This window comes from Athene noctua, chromosome 10, assembly GCF_965140245.1.
Source record: "Athene noctua chromosome 10, bAthNoc1.hap1.1, whole genome shotgun sequence".
In the NCBI taxonomy this organism is placed as follows: domain Eukaryota; kingdom Metazoa; phylum Chordata; class Aves; order Strigiformes; family Strigidae; genus Athene; species Athene noctua.
In genome coordinates, this window is record NC_134046.1 from 3,866,121 (window position 1) to 3,883,107 (window position 16,987).

The window sequence follows — 16,987 nt, forward strand, 5'->3', positions numbered from 1 at the left end:
AAAGGCAAAGCCAAAAGATCCATTCCTGAAGAAGTATTGCAATCCTAAAAAAATTCAAGGTCTTGAACTTCAGCAAATAAAAACATATGGAAGACAAATATTAGAGGTAGGTTTTGGGGTTTTTTTTTTGCTTCGTTTACCAGCCTCTTTTTTGGTTGCCAACTGGTTTAACTAGAAAGAGTAGACAAACTTTGGAGCATACAAGCTTTATTTCAACAGCAGACTTCAAAGCTAAATGTAAATTGAGATTAGCTGCTGGGAGCTGAATGTAGATATGTATGTGTAAGTCCATTTCTGACAAAACAAAAAAAAAAAGGCAGTTGGTACATGTGGAGCTTAAGTGGGAGAGAGGCAATAATAGAGTTTTTTCCCCATGGAAAAAGGGAAAGAAGTAATTCATAGCCTGCAGAACATGTGCCATAAATTCATTGTCATTAATGTGGAATTTAAAAAAAAATTTTATTCAAACTATAATAATTGAGTAGAATTTTGAATTTTAGTTTCCAGATCTCTTTGGGAGGTGTCTGTAAGCCTGCTTTGAGGATCAGCGTCAAATGTTTGTTTTGTGAGAATGTTACCCATGAAATGGAAATGAGTAGTCAGCCAAAGATGATGTAGATAGAAGATCAAGTTGGGCAAGCATTCCAAATAGGGGCCTCATGATGTATCTGCTTTGGTATTGGAGCATTTAAGATCTTGAGATCATCAGAGCATCTTGTGACAGTGCTTCTGTATTGGATTATTTTCAGGTATTAAAATTCTTGCATGAGAAAGGATTTCCTTACGGCCATCTTCACTCTGCCAATGTGATGTTGGATGGGGACACCTGCAAGTTACTGGATCTAGAAAATTCCTTGTTGGGACTTCCATCATTTTATCGATCATACTTTTCACAGTTTCGGAAAATTAATGTAAGACTCAGACAATTAATTCAGCTGACTCTTATGCATTCCTTTATCCTCAACTTCTGTTTGTGGAGGACTGACTAGAATGAAAAAAAACCTCTCTCAACCCCTTTTCTTTAATACTTTTCTCCATCCAATCCCTTTTCTGCTTCCTCCAAATCACTGTCTGGCTGCAAAGAAGTTTTGTTGCAGCACACTGGAGTGAGGCTGAGGCCAAAGGTAAGCAGGTAGAAGGAGACTGCAGGTGAGTATTTTTGTGACAGCAGTGCTGGCACAAATAGAGGTAAACTGCAGTTGGTTTTAAGATCTTCTTCCACCCTGGTCTTGTATTTCATAGGAACGTGCATATTGTCTACCACAGTTTTTCACTTGTATGTCTGTACAATGAGCACAGCTTATTACCTGGCCTTAGGTGGGACTAGTAATTAGCCTTGTCTTTGGAGGACAGTGTGAAAATTGGTTAGATGCTTGCAGATGTCTAGCTATTAAAAGCTGGTTTTTATTTGTTTGAAGGGTGTCTCTTAACAGAAGGCTTGCAAAGCAAAATATTATCTTCCTACAAAAATATGAAAACAAACTTGCCCTGTTGCAGCAATAGAGTCTTCTAGCCAGCATCTTGTCATGCCTTTAAGTTACTCATTGTAATAAATTCCGTACAGCATCACGAGACAGCTGCTTGCCAACCTTGCTAAACGAGTTCTACTGTGTTGTCAAAGAAACTCCGAAGTTCATGGTTAGTCCAGCTCTGTTAGTGCCATCAAAGCTCTAAGCCTCTTCCAATATGAGGAGCCATTTCTGTTTAAATATGATTCAAAAATCTTGTAAATATGCTGTCTGGGAGCTTAGCATGTATGTACAAGCTTGTACAAACATAAGGAGGAGTGAAAGTCCTCAGGTTTTTGGTATGCATTTTTGCTTTTTAATCTACCTCCCTGTAAAGTGACAGTTGGGCATATTATGAATCTCATTCTTTGCTGTTTGACTTAGCTAGGAAAATGTGCTTGGTTGTGATTTGTATCACTGTATGGCCCTCTGAACTCTGTATGGGAAAAGTTTACTACTTTACATGGTTTTCTGACTATACTGCTATCCCATTTGTATCAACACATACAGAAACACAGCAGGAGCTTCTTTAGCTTGAGGCGTGAAGGTTTCATTTAGGCTAAAGTTATGATTGTGGTTAGGAACTGTCCTTATGTTTTTTCTTTTCTATCTTCAAATGCAAGTCCATTTTTAATGGGTTATTGTGTTTTCAAACCAGTTGTGAAAAAGTGCTTAGTTCTAGCAAGCTGTGTTTTTATTTTGTTGTTCCTCCACAGACTTTAGAAGGTGTTGATGTACATTGCTTTGGACACTTACTGTATGAAATGACATATGGAAGACCCCCAGATACGATTCCAGTAGACAGTTTCCCTCCTGCACCATCAGTGTTTGTTGGTTAGTATACAAATGAAAAAGTATCAGTCTCAGCTTCCTGGGTGCTCTTACATTTTACCTAAACTGCTGTGAAATAGCAGCCTAAGATCCTTGCAGCCTGTGACTGGAAAGAATTAGTAATTTGTAAAAATAGAAAATGTGCTCTTCCTGAAATATATGTAGCATATAAATAAAACTTTTGTTTTCATTATTAACTGAGTGATAAAGCAGTGTGTAGTAAGTAATGAGATGCCTGGATTCCCTCGCCTCATGTCTAACATTCTTGAAAAGTTTGTATGTGTAATATAACATTATAATAAAAACCACATGCCACGGAGCTTCATGACTGCTTAGTTGATGCAGTACTTAGGGGAACATCACACAGCAGTGCCAGACGTTCATTCTAAATCATTTGCTATCCCGCCGTGCAAAAATGTGTTCATTCTTATTCTTTCTTTGGTAGTGTCTGTGTTGGAATCCATTCTGACCTGTGAAGCTATGAAGAATGGCATGCCAACTGTTTCACGGCTCTTACAGATGCCGTAAGTCTTGTTTTATATTCACAGTGATGTTTTTAATTGTATTAGGAGGAAGAAGCTTTTTGCTCTTGGTTCTTTTTTGGAAAGATTTGCTTCTTATTCTAAGGGATGTATAGCGTATCCTACATGAAGCTTTAAAATTGATAGGCTTTACAGAACCTATCCTTAGTAAATATGATAGATGCTTGTTTAACATTTCTTTGTCTCATGGTGTGTTGAAGCTGCTGTTGGATGCATTTTATTTAGCATGGTGCTATGGTTTAAATTGATCCAGCTATTAAAGTAGTGCAAGCATGGTTAAGGCAGTATGCAGATTGTTTTAAAGCATTTAGAATAAGGAGTCTTTTTTGCATGTCTCCTTTAGACTTACTTCAGTAGATTTTGCTATAAGTTTGCTTATGACTAGCATAGTAGATCTCTTGCCGTGCTCAGCAGTGACAGACTGAGTCTGGGTATGAAACGTTGTGTAGAAGCTCTGGCTCGTTTCTTGCAGGACTGGCTTAGGGATTCTCTGAAGCATAGACAGAATGGATTTTCTTACAGGCTGTCCTCCCAGTGATGAAGTGAAGTGGTAAGGGCGGGTGTGGGGCAAGACTAGGATGCAGAAAGGGAGCAGTGTCAGTGCAGGACTGAGCTGGAGATCACACCTGCCTGCAGTGCCATCCTGCCTGCCGTTAGTCTGCTGCCACTGCTGTGACATGTCACCAGCATGCTGAGTGTAGAACCACAGCTCCTGGTGTTTTTTTTTTTTATTTTTTTCTTCATACAAGGCACCAGATTCACAGCCTTATAAATGACAGATTACCCATACCTAAATCTGGGTCTGATCTCACAGTAGACAGATTGCTGTACACTTAGAGCACGCTCCAAGATTTGTGTTTCCTGGTTTGGAAGAGTCACTGCAGGCATGTGTCTGCCTTCAATTCCTTCTACTCCTCCTTTCCTCTGCTCTTAAAGGAGGTGGGAGGTAGAGAGAAGAATGTAAGCAGAGAAGAAATACTATAAAACTCTGTGAATACCGGAATATACTGGTCTTAAAACATGTTGAGCAATCCATGGCCAACTCTATCTGATGTGTAGGATGTTACACGACATTCCCTTCATACCAATACTCTTCACGAAAGTGTTCTATGTAGATGTGCAATGTAATTAATTTAAAGCAATTAATATAATTTAAATATTAACTTTAAAAATTTATTATAACCATATCAACTTGTTTAATTTTGCAAGGGCATGTAATCAGAAAGGTTCAGAAAAAATCCCTGTAAACAAGGGTGAACTTTCATGGGTTTTTTAAAAAAGTCTTTTAAAATTTGCTTTATTTCTGATTTTTTTTTTCATGGAATGCTATTCTTATAGACTTGATTCTAGATGTGAATTTGTTTTCTCTAGTACAGGTCTGTGATAATTTTCTGTAGTGAATAGCAACAAAAGATTTCTGAAATAGTTATCTCAGAGCCAGGCTTGAGATCTCTTTTGGGACAGTTTTCTAGTATGTTCTCCAGAACAAAGTATCTTGAAATGGACTAACCAGTTTATTTTCAGACTACCATTGCCCTCTAGTGTCTTTGCTTTGGATGGAAAAGGATTAATCATTTATGCTGTTGCTGCTGATACCATAGAGGGGAGAGGAAAAATATTAGAATACTTTCTTTAGTTGCCTTTGCCAGAGTACAGACAAGAATGCAGATATTTTCAAATGTTAAGTTCACTCATTGATCTTTTACACAGTTCTTGTTAATGCTGAAACAATACTCGTGATAAGAGAGTTTTCTTAAAAAGAGCAATGATTTTGTTTAGGTGAAATTTAAAATAGAGTCCCTGGTAATCTTTTGTCATTAAAGAATCCATATACTTTTAAGGAAAAGGCATTCTGTTTTGGGGGAACCTTCAATGCCTTTGATAATTGTACCTGGTCTGTCAGCTTTCAGAATACTTCACACAGTCTTGCTTACTCTGCCATCAGTAGTGGCTACATTCTGAGGGTTGGGTGCTGCTCGTTTTACAGCAGTGCCTGGAAAATAAAAAGCAGGATCTAAAAACCTGTGGAAAAAACCCAAACAGTGGCTGAGGGAGGAGAACAGAGAAGGAAACGTAGAAAGAGGGAGTTAAACGAACAGCACCAGTAGTATTCTCACTGTGGTTCTATCTCTTGGGAATAATATTCTTGTTTTGTTTTGTTTTGTTTCCTCTACTCACAGATTATTCAGTGACGTCCTGCTAACAAACTCCGAGAAACCACAGTTTAAGGTAGAGTTGAACATCGATTTGCTGATGTTTGTGGAAGTGCCAGGCTGTGGGTAGCTACACGTAATTGACAGATAGAGAAAACCTGGCTTTATTTGGCTTTATGGTGATTGTCATCAGTATTTGAATTCCTTTGCTGAACTGTACCCAAGAACCACATATCACCCCTTAGAAGGGGGGGCACGGCGTGACCCATGAGTGTTCAAGTGCAGTTCCTGTCCTGGACTTCATTTGTGTGACTAATGATGGTGCTTTAGCTGAGAAGAGGCTGCTAAGCAATGTGAGTCCCTTGCAGTGAAAACAAATGAGTTGTTAAGACCTGTGCAAAGTCATTTTGCTGGGTGAGACCATCAACGCGTTGTTGCCAGCTGCAGTGCTGGGATTTCTGGGGAGCTACATCTGCTCCCGTTGGGGAACTCCCCAGACCCTTCTGGAGGGCATGTGCTGTGTGTCTTGTGTTGTCACAAGACACAGGGCAATTTGGGGGTGTGACTGGAGTATCAAAATAGTTAGCTGGCCCTGCCATTAGGGTATCCCTGCCATTATTCAGTGTTTCTTTGTCCCTGGTGTTAGATCTGTAGCTAGGTTTGGAGTGGAAAACATGCATTTGGGGTCTTCTTTTCTCCTTTGCTAAGAGAATAGTGTCAGAACTTGGGGCTTTAGGTGAGCAACATGATCAGATGAACAGTGTGTTTTGAGTGGTGAAGTTGTGTTTTCCTTTATCACATTTTGTGCTATGATTTCCCCCCCCCCCCCCCATTCCATGTTAGATTCCTACAAAGCTAAAAGAAGCATTGAAAACCTCCAAGGAATGCACGGAAAAGCGATTAACCGAAGAACAGAAATCGGTAATGTCTGCGTTTCTTTACTGTATTTCCTACAGACGTTCCATTTCATCATTTCACTTTCACATGGGGAAAGTGAGTTTTTACTCAAAAGAGATTTTGAGTAATAAAGGCTTTCGTTAACAGACTACTTTCCCAAAAAATGCAGTGTGAGGAGTTGCAGAGCAGCTGTTGTATGGTATTTCACTGTTATAAGTGATGCAGCTTCATAGGCAGTGGCTCCTGAGTGAAAGGATCATTTTAACTGCAGCATGAGGCTTCATCCTCTACCAGCAACAGGAAAGATAAAAACTAAAAATGAAAAAAGAAAACTAAATATGCAAAGTGACTACAGGGTGTTTTCTTGTACCTGAAACATATGCCTTGTTTGAGAACATTTAAGATCTTAATGTGGTTTTTTTCTGCTTTTCGCTTAATTTTGAAGATTCACCAGCACAGAAGGCTGACAAGAGCTCAATCTCATCATGGCTCTGAAGAAGAAAAAAAGAAAAGGAAGATCTTAGCACGAAAAGTAAGCAATCTTTAAATAGGTTTCTAACACAGAAAAAGACCTGTATCTTTTTTGAATGTTTAGCATGCACAAGCTCAGGTACACCGCTCTATTCTGTGTTTTTCTGTACTATTTCCTGACTGTTTTCACTTCTGTAGCTAAGCAATACATATTTTGAGAAGTTTAAGTTACAATGGTAACTGACTTGTGTATGGTTTAACCCGTTTGAGGCTGCTGTATGAAAACAGTCCTAGTTAACACCTCACACACAGACGACAACCTGTGCTGCTTCCTGCTGCCCAGTGAGAGGATTAGAGCTTTTTTTAGTCTGCTCTTGCAGCGCACTGCTGCATTTCTCTGCCTTTTTGGTGGGTCAGTTTTCTGCCTTTCCCTTGTGGTCAGAGGGCGCTGGAGTTGCTCTGGTTGCTTGCCTGGAGATACCTGAGCATAGAACAGCCTTGCTGCTGTTGTCATCACAGCAAGCATGTGTTGGGTGTGGGGAGATGGATGTTGGGCCTTGATAAACCTTGTGTGATACAGTGGATGGCTGTTACAAATCTGTGTGTCAGTTCAATCCTTATCATGGAAAGCGATTATTCATTCCCATCTTTCTGTTTCTTTTGTTCCATTTTAAAGAAGTCAAAGCGCTCTGCCTATGAAAGTGGGGAAGAACACTCAGCAAAATACAGCAACTCAAATAACTCAGGTAACTACAGTGAGAAGAGCTTGCTTCTACACAGCTATGTCAATGTTTTTGTAGTTGTTGTCATTTTCTGGCTTAAAAGATGCAGGGTCACCATCAATTTACACATTAATACTGGACTACCAAAGCCTAGTACCACTGCTGTGGGTATTTAATAACAGATAAATCAAGGGCTTAAAAATATTGTCAGTGGTAGATTTTCAGCTGCCTAGTGTAAAGCAATGTGTCCTATCTCCTGTGCCCCATTCCTCAAAAAAAATCAGTCTCTTAGTTCTGTTTGGTATTTGAGTGGAAAAATAACAACATCCATTATTTGGGCCATTTAATAATGCAGCCTTTAGGGAGAAACTCTGTGGTGATCTGTATTCCATAGTAAGGTGTTAACATGAGTGAGAAAATGATCTGTTCAATTGCTGCTTCAGTACGGAATTCTAAAACAGCAGAGCCTTTGACAGGTCTTTATTTAGTTAGAAGGAATGGTCGGTACTACCAAATAATTTAACAGAGTTGACTTGCTTGGCTAAAATGTGTCCAAAAGCAGCCTATTGTGGAATAGTCAGCTATCAGAGTAACTTGTGGAGTACAGCAACTGATTGAAAATCATCTCTTAGAAGGAGAAATGGGGTGCCATCCATGCAGTGGCACAACTCTTAAGGAGAACAGAATTTGGACGCTGAAATCCAGCAGCCTAAGCAACAGAAAAGAAGGGTTTCCCATTGAGGAATACTGTTGAGTGAGCTTCTTATGTGTTTGGACCTCCTCTGATACTGTGTACTGTAAAGCCTCTCTGTTCAGATCGGGTCTGAGTGCCACTGTTCCTATGAATGGGAATCTTTCCCAAGATTTCAGTGGAAGCAGGATTGGATCTTCAGTCAATAAAGTTGACCTCTTTCCAACAATCTGTCTTGTCTGACTGTGTTGAATTTTAATGTCGCAGCTTTAGTTACTAGACTGTTGTTTTATTTAGCAGGCTCTGGGGCGAGTTCCCCATTAACATCTCCATCATCCCCCACTCCGCCCTCTACAGCAGGTAAGTTCAAGAGTCATTACAGTATTTGTCATCTTCTTTGTGGTGTTTTTTTTTTTTTTTTTTTTATTCCCCCCTCCCTGCCCCTCAACTGTGGGTGTTATTCCCAAGGATGGTTAAGGGATGGTGGTTTTCAAGGATGGAACACAGACACGTGATCTTGTGTCAGCCTGAATGTGGGCACATGCTCTCTTTTGAGGGCCATAGAGAACTTTTTAATACTGTGCTTTTTCATTTAATAACCTTTATTGAGATATACATTCTACGATTTACCCATAGAGTATAAGTGCTTGCTTCAAAGTCTCTTATTACTCCAGTCCTACCAACATTGCTACTTCCCAGGCACTTTCTGGGCCTCGTGTTGCAGTATGCATTTGTTCTGATGTTAATGGTCAGCTGACTCTGAAATACTGGCTGTTGATCCCTTGTTTCTGTGTATTGTCTCTTTACACCTGTACTGCTGTGATGTAGTTTCAGGAACTTTGGGTGTGAGAAATTCGATGGCTTACACTGCATAAACCTCCCCAGTTCTGCTACAGCCCATTGATAACACCAGTAGAACGGGTGGAAACAAGTTAGAGATTGAGTTAAAAATAATATCTTTATTATTTTTGCCTAGTTCTGTCTTCCAGTTTGCTGTGTAGCTGTGCAAACAGTTTTGCTAATGTTTAGGCCAGGTGGTGGGAAGTGGTGAAGAATCTGCTTGAGTGGGCAATAGAAATGGTTGTGAAAGTTTTTACAGGATTACAAACCTGAATATTGAGTGATAGTGGATGTGCTTCAGTCTGAAAGGCTTAGAAGAGGAGTGCTGGCAAACATTAACAGCAAAAGGTGTTAATGGAATACATTTCTAGAAGGGAAGCAGTCCGTAGCATTGCTGTTTGTTATGGTGACTCATGCCATATGATTTCTAGTCCCAGGAACTTTCTGCACAGCACAACTCGTTAACTGAGGCGATGCGATCAAATCTGTTTGCTGTGGATGGTCTTTCAAAGGACACTGCAGTCTGTGTAATGTAATTCAAATCAGTCATGCTGAAATTCAAATTAGTCATTTCCTTGTCAAGTTGAGGGTATGTTGAAGTGTATATTTTATGAACTAACTTCTACCGGTTAGTCTAAACAAGATAATTACAGTTACCGTGTTACACTGTTGGATGTACTGACTCTAAGCTGGAGGGTTTATTTCAAGTTCTGGATGTGTTAATAAGGAAGTAGCTGAAAAGGCAAAAGAAATCCTTATGCCTCCGAAACGGACAGATGTTTAGAAAACTTTATTTTTCTCCAATAAAACTATCTTTTACTTCCATTTTTACTTGAAACTTGGTTGGAACTTGATTTGAAAGCTTTTTAAAGTTTTGGCCGTGTCGTGTAGGTTTATGTGTAGACATGGCTCAAATGGCTAAAAGTGGCTGAAGTTTGAGCTCAAAATTTATCTCTGTTGTTCAGACCACATTGTCACAGTGTGTTGGTCATCCTGCTGCCAGTGTGCTCATGGTGACTTGTGGTGAGCAGCCCCATTTGACGTGGTTGGTGCACGTGGCCGTACCCACTTTCAGATTGGCAAGTGCTTTGGAGTGCCAATGGCTTTGATCCTTTTTATCAGGTTTAAAGGCAAGTGTCACCATTTCAGGAATGCTTTTCTGAGTAGAATTCATAGAAGAAACTTCAGATATGAGTTCTAAGGGGAAGCTGGCACGCCTCTTTTTTTTTTTTTTTTCACCAGCACTGTTGTAATTTTAGCATTCTAAGCAAGTGTGCTATTACTGACTCAGTGAAGGACTCACTGGCCCCATGGTAGGACTTTCTTTGTGACAAGTGATGCATGTGTAGCTTGTATATCTCTCTTCCAGTTTTCTTGTACTTACTAAGGATGTTTACCTCTAAACTAAAATAGCTTGTGGGTATCAGTGTGGTGAGATAACTCTCAAAAGGGGAACGAGGCTTTCAGTCTGTTTTTCTGGTTTGGTCATGGTTGTTTTAGAATCATGGCATCTCAAAGCTTCTTGCTGATATGACACCATGGCAAAACGAAGGCTGACATGGAAAAGTGTCCCCAAGAGAAGCTCTCGCCCTTGTCCTGGCCTGTAACCAGCCAAATCAATGCAGTGTGTGGGTATGTGCAGAGCCAGAGGCACTGACCAGAGGGGGAACGGGCTCCAGGCTGACATGCCCTGGGGAAGGAAGCTTGTTCAGGGGGTTTCTCGCGTGTTGGGAGGTGCCTTGTCTCTGAACAAAGGCCTTGTGAGACTTAGCTTGCAGCGGAGGGCTTGGTATAGTCAGTGCAAAACATACTAAGAAATAAAATGATTGCTGGCTTCAGCTGTCTTCATAACGACAGCTGTAGGATTGAATGCAGGACCTGCTTTGAGGGGAAAGGGGTCTGCTAGAAATGTAGGGTCTCACAGGATTTTCTCATTGACTAAAATATTTTGGGCTGGTTTTGTTGCAGATAATCAGCTAAATAACATCTTTGAAATGCATTGTTTAGATTGTGGCAAGTGATTCCAGTGTAACTTCCCGTGTTTCTGACATTCTTCCTTTTTTTCTCCACTTGCACAATTCTTTACTTCCTTGAAGATCTGTTCTTTTTCTTTGTGGCTCTAAGCTGTGGCTAGGATCAGAAAGGATGCAGAACACTGTGGTATGGGTTATTTAAAACTTCACTGCATCTTCTCCAAATCCAATAAACCCATAACATACCAGTGAGCTCTCTTACAATAAAGTTTGGAGGGTCCCATTTTTGCTTCCCTGTGGGAATAAAGTGAGAGAGTTGTCCTTAGCTTTAGCTGTCTTTTTCTGTGCTGCTTGTTCTGAATCCTTCAGTACAACATATGTTTCATACACACCCATATGGTGCATCTTTTCTGCCCTTCACCTCTCTGTAAGATAATTTGAATGCTTTAGTAAGTGCTTTTCTTGAGTGTCTCCGACCCATGCAGCGTAAGTGTAAATACAGGTGTTAATACGACAGGAAGAGTTCCTTGAACGGAATGGATTTCGTTTTCCATGGATAATCTTCTGCAGATTTCTTGTTAAAGCTCTTGTTAAATGCACTTTAATCCTGTAAAGCTTGAATTATGGCACGTGCAACGGAAAGCATGTGTGTTGTATTTGTTCATCGAGTATAATAATGCTTATAGCATGCCAAATCGTGGTTCGTTTTTCAGAATCAAAGTATTGTATATATAATATGAAATAGTCAATCTGCTATCCTCGTACTTGTCAGTGAATAAGAATGTACTGATTTTTTTGTACTAACTTCGCAGCTAACAGTATCTGTTTTTCTTACTTTGACACGAGAACCAGATGATTAACTTGTGTCCTCTCTCTTTCTCTGCTGTCTTCAATAGAGCATGCATCATTTTGAACGTGAATTTTCGGAAAAGTAAGCTAATGCTGATTTATCTCTTTAAAGATGCTCTGTTTCTGTATGGGAAAGTTGAATGCAAATCTTGAACTTGCTTAGTATTGGGAGGGAATAGAAGAAAAAGATCTGAACATTCCTATGGATTATTTTAATGAAATACAGCATCTTTAAAAACCTCTATCACTAAAATGATTTTCTTTGTTTGCATCCCATTCTCAGCCAAGTTTTTAATGCTGTTTGCACAATTACTGTCACTTTAAATTCATAATTAAGTTTTTGTTTCAATTCAGGCATCAAGTTTACAGCATCTGATTTACTTCCTATTCCTTTTAACACACTCTTTTAACAAAACTGTCCCTGTAAAAAACCCTTGGTAAGTTCTTGTTTGAGTGTTTTATTCTTACAACTGCATGAATGAGTAAAATGTGTGTTTTCAGGCAACTTCTTCCAACATATATATTGGAAAGGTCAAATGGTAACTGAGCACTTGTCTCAAATGTTGGGTTTTTTTCTAGTAAATACAGAAAAATACTTCACTGTTGGGCAGAACCACTTAATCTGTAGATGTAACTGCATATGAGTACACAAACGTGAGCTAAGATTTCCTTTGCACCACTCGTGTCAAGAAGGGAAGGACAGCTTGGTTTTGATTGACTGAAATTAATAAATTTGAAGATTTTCGGTATCATGCTCTTAATTAATAGGTTCAATATATATTGCTCATAGCTAGTCAGATACCATTTTAAACCTTGTGTGTATTTACATTTTAAGGCAGAGCTCAGGTGTAAGAGTATCGTTGTCTGTAATCAGTCTCCCAAGAGTTTAACTATATGTTGCTGGCAGCTCAATTTCAGTAGTGAGTCCTGAGGAATTTAACAATTTTACAGGAAGGAAGGTGGCCTCTCCCCTAACTTCCCTGTCTTTTGTACCCCCATTGTAAAATAACTAGGCCAAAATTTGAAGATTACACATGGAATCTTGGCCTAATAATACTTAGTGATCCAAGCATTTTGTGGCTTTTTTGTTCCGTTTCTGACAAATGTGTACCCTCTCTCACTGCACATGTTACCACTGTATTTGCATGCCATACAGAGTTCTGGCCCCTGTTTTCATGGTCATTCCCTATTGCATTTTGTAAAACTATTTGCGTAGCCTCTTCAACCTCGCCTTAAAATTCTGAACCAAAAACTTTTGTCTTTGTTCTCTGCAATTCTTCCACCTCTTTCAAGCCATTTCATTTACAATTAGCTGATCTTGGCTCTCTCACAGTAGTTCATCCAGTCAGTTTGGTGATAGCGTTGGTACATGAGTCCTACAGTGTTCTCCTCTGACCGCTTTAACCACAAAAGTTGTTACCTGAACTGTTCTTGGTCTTGTTCTTCCTTCGGCAAAGTGTCCAGTTTTGCTTTGCTGTCAGTCTGTACACACATGAGAAACAGGACTCTAACCTAGGGGGATGGTTTTCCATTTTTTCTAATAATAAATTGGCTTCCATATTTGGCTAGTGTAAAAGAGAATTTGGATAAGTTAGATGGCCCCAAGGCATCAATATGCAATTTATTTCAGTTTGTGCTAACACTGTGTAATGTTTTGATTACTTGAGAGAGCAGTTGATCCACATGCAACAGGCATGTTAAATTGCTGCATTTGATCTCCGATATTTCTTCTAGGACTTGAGTATTTCTTCTGGAAGGGAGGAAAGTGAAGATGAGCCCAATATGTACTTCCATGTTTTGTTGTCACAGAAGGTTTTCATGCCAGTGAGAATTTCTCCTGAAGATTTGGAAGTGCTACACTCGCAGCACGTATTAACGTACACTGGCAAGGTCGGAGGCTTTGTGTGAACACTCGGCATTTTGAGCTTGCTCCCGTGTGGGAAAAGCCTCTCTTCAAACACTGGTACAAATAGAAAACGAGGAAGCTTTGAGTTACAACTCCCATCTAGTATAACTGCTTTTTTAAATTAGAGCAGGTTTTTTACTATTACTTGTTAGTGTGAGAGCAACTGTTAGTGAGCAACGGAGCACAGATAGATAACTTTGCCTGCATTTTTTTTTTTTCCCCCTGTAGCTGAGCTTTATCCTTCATTGAATCCTTCTTGAGTCTGTGTGGCATCATGTCCTTCACCTGTTTGGTATTTTCTTTACTTCATAGCAAGCAGTGCCATGTCAGTAACCAGTCTCTTCTTGGCTGGCCTCATGTTGTTTTGCTTTGTTGTCCTTTAGTATCACGGTTCTTGTCACTTATGTTCCCCTTAGTAGGTTAGGCTACTGGAAGCAAGTCTTTATAGGTGCTCTTTGTCTCTCTAGTCTTACTACGGAATAACTCATGATCTAGATGATGGAGTTCAAATTCGCTGTTGAATAGTTCCAAGATATTTATTACTATTCCCCTGCTTATTCCAGAACCTGTGAGACAAGAGAGGCCCATCGTTCACCATATAGCCGGTGAGGGGCTGCAAATGCCACCTTCCCGTGGATGTCTTGTGGAAGGGCAAATGGTCACCTCTGAAGCCCTTTACTCTTACTCTTGCCTGGATCTTTGCTTGTACTCGTGTAGAAATGATGCTGCAGTGGGCAGCAGCGCAAGATCAGGGTGTCTGGGAGAGCTGCCTGGGGCAAATAGGGCCACGGGTCTGGCTCCAAGCTGCCGGGAAGCAGCTCCTCACGGGCCCCTGCTGCGGGCTCTGCCTTCCCCGGGGGCAGGAGCTGGGGGCTGAGGCGTGATGAGAAGCACGAGATGGGTGTGACTGGGGTAGAAAGCAAGGGCCAGAGCGCAAAGGTGACTGGGGGGAACACGAGGGGCAGATTGCTGTGATTCGTTCAGCCTGTGAAACAAGCATTTGTTACGACGTGTTTGGAGAAAGTCTGACAGTACTGCGAAGTGTAAAACACTTCCAGAAAACTCTATCTGCAGTTATACTTTAAAAATGGAGGAAAATCTGACCAAGCAGTCATCACAAATACTCCAGGGATGCAGTCCTCTGTAAGAATGTAAAGTTAGTCATAAAATAAAAACAAGTACTAAGATTGGCTTCCAGTCTTTGTTACTGTTCATGACCAAAGACCAAGTTGCTTCAGTGGAGATAAACAAGAGAAGCTGAAGCTGGGAAGTCCTGTTAAAGGGATCTCCATTTCCCTCAGTGCAAGATCACACACGAGTCACGTTTTGCATCCCCGAGCACTGAGGCACTTCAGGCTTCATTTCAGAGGTGTCTCAGATGACACAACTCACCTGCAGATAGAGGGATTTGATCACTTTGGCATTTTTCATCTGTTCTGTTCTTCACACTCCACTGGCATTCAAGGAATGACGTGACTAGTGCAGGACTGACTAAGTCCAGCTAAGCAGCCAGAGTCCTCTGCGGCAGGACCTCCTTGGCATAATCAAACTCCATCTTCTCTCCTCAACTCAACAGGAGCATCGTCGATACCCCCAGCACCGCCACCGCCACCCCTGCCACCAGCAGCTCCTCCTCCGAGTACAGAGGTGCCAACGCAGCCGAGCCCGCAGCCCGACGTCAGCGCAAGCCGAGGAGCCTTACTCAGCTCCATTCAAAACTTTCAGAAAGGAACGCTGAAGAAAACACAGACCTGCGACTACAGCGCTCCCCGGATCACCTGAGGCCACTGGTCACAGCAGGATTGAATTCCCTGTCCCCCTCCTGTGCTGTTAGGAACAGGACCCTCCTGACTGGCGACTGATCCACCAGCGCAGAGCGGCCAATTTACCCCGTTTCAGCTTTCCTCGAGTAGCAGAACTGCCCTGCCCGAATTGCGTTGCCATGCTGTGATAAGTACTCCATTCTTTACTTGGTTTCAAGAACTTTATTCTCTAGCTACAGTTTCAGGGCTACAGCAACTTCTATATAGCTGAATAAAAATCTCAAAATAGGAATGACCACAATCATGGTGAATTAATGCTTTTTTTTTTTCCTAGCTCTATTCCACCACCTTTTTTTTTTTTTTTTCAAATTACAGGAACGTAGTTTTAGTCTGCTCAGTTTTTCAGCTCTTTTCATGCACTTGTAACTCACCTTCATTCTTGCTGCATTGAATCAGCAGGTTTTGTTTTAGAGAACCCAACTCCCCCAACCCTTAAAACATACCGCACAAGTGAGGGAACTGGAGAATTAAATCTTATTCCCACCATATTTGCTGGTGGAGTGAAAAATGCTGTCTCATTGAACTTGTTTAAATGGACATCCTACCTGTAACTCTTAAGGAAAAGTGTTTTAAATCAGGAAAGACTTGAAATGGGAGTTAATAGGGCACTGGGATATTATTCTTGATTTAGTTAAATGCAAAGTTACTTCAAGTTAATTCTACAGTTTAAACTTTATTGAAACATCCTTTTTGATTTAAAACCTTAAACAAATTGCACTTTAAAGGATTATAGATAATCCATTTTTTAAATTCAAGTACATCAGTGTTTGTTACTATGCAGAGAATGTCTGTACAAAGTTTCATGTAACCTGTGATATTCAGTCATTTTTATTAAAATGTTAATGGAATTCCTTCAGCAGCGTGGTGGTGGGTATATTCAGCTAGGATTGCACCTCCAAGCCAGACTTCCCAAGAACTTAACAGCACTTCTGCCAAAGGAAATACTCCAAAAAGTATTCCTGGCCCTTGAGTGAAAAAGAACCCGAGCTCTTCTGTCTGCTTTCGTGGTATTTCCAACAGCTGAGGGGAGAGGCACCCTACCCAGGGTACAGCACAGGCTCCTACAGGCACCTTTCACTGTACCCAAAGGTGCTGACCAAAGCCCCAGCAGCTCCTCAGCTAAACCCTGGGACGTGCTCATCTGCCAGAGGGCTGCTGCAACGGTCTCCCAGCTCTTCACACACAACCTACACAGCTGCTGCTTCAGACCCAAGCCTTGTGCGTTTGAATAAAATAACTTATTTTTATTTTGCACTGTAACAATTATAGTTTGAGCAAGCCCATGTGATGAGTTTACAAAAACCCCCAAAACATAAAAGCAAAGCATCTGGCCAAGTTTGGTTTTTTTTTTTAATCACTGTGGCAGCTAGTAAAGAAAAATTAGGTAGTGTTTCCTGTTATGTACTGAAGAGGATCAGGATCTTTATTTAAGCTCTTGCGGAGAAGCTTTCCTGTATGAGCAGAGTGCTCATTCCCATTCTTAACCCATCCTGCAGGCTTCCACAGCCACCATGTGCAGAGGGTTGCACTTCAGTGAACTGAAAAGCATGGCTCCACTCACTCCAGTTTGACCATTCACCTTTAATAAGCCTTATGACCATGAGCTCCTTGAGAGCCCTGCAGCACTCTGGGACCGGACTCCAGCCCTCCTCTTGCTCACTGCAGTTCTTCCCTCAACTACCACTGCTACAGCTAGCCTGGTAATTACAAGCCAAGCAGAAATGGAGGATTTTTTCCTCACTTTGAATTCAGAATAGGATTTCTCCCACCTGTACTGTCGA

The 16,987-nt window shown here is 40.9% G+C and overlaps 1 protein-coding gene across 19 annotated transcripts in view; it reads left to right on the forward strand.

The window, feature by feature from the left end:
• The window catches only part of PXK (PX domain containing serine/threonine kinase like), a 36,721-nt gene extending 21,012 nt beyond the window's left edge, over window positions 1-15,709 (forward strand). For 5 of the 19 annotated variants that reach the window (XM_074914229.1, XM_074914232.1, XM_074914233.1 and 2 more), the window contains 10 exons: window positions 5-106; window positions 750-911; window positions 2,225-2,342; window positions 2,785-2,863; window positions 5,062-5,110; window positions 5,878-5,955; window positions 6,377-6,463; window positions 7,079-7,148; window positions 8,113-8,175; window positions 14,960-15,709. In XM_074914229.1, coding sequence (XP_074770330.1) covers window positions 5-106; window positions 750-911; window positions 2,225-2,342; window positions 2,785-2,863; window positions 5,062-5,110; window positions 5,878-5,955; window positions 6,377-6,463; window positions 7,079-7,148; window positions 8,113-8,175; window positions 14,960-15,165 — 1,014 coding nt within the window. In that variant the 3' untranslated portion in view covers window positions 15,166-15,709. Of the gene's footprint in view, window positions 1-4; window positions 107-749; window positions 912-2,224; window positions 2,343-2,784; window positions 2,864-5,061; window positions 5,111-5,877; window positions 5,956-6,376; window positions 6,464-7,078; window positions 7,149-7,756; window positions 7,938-8,112; window positions 8,176-11,524; window positions 11,560-11,831; window positions 11,915-13,211; window positions 13,441-14,959 lie in introns of those variants that run through there. The other 14 variants (XM_074914231.1, XM_074914234.1, XM_074914235.1 and 11 more) reach the window with 9 other exon arrangements.
• The last annotated feature ends 1,278 nt before the right edge of the window (window positions 15,710-16,987 follow it).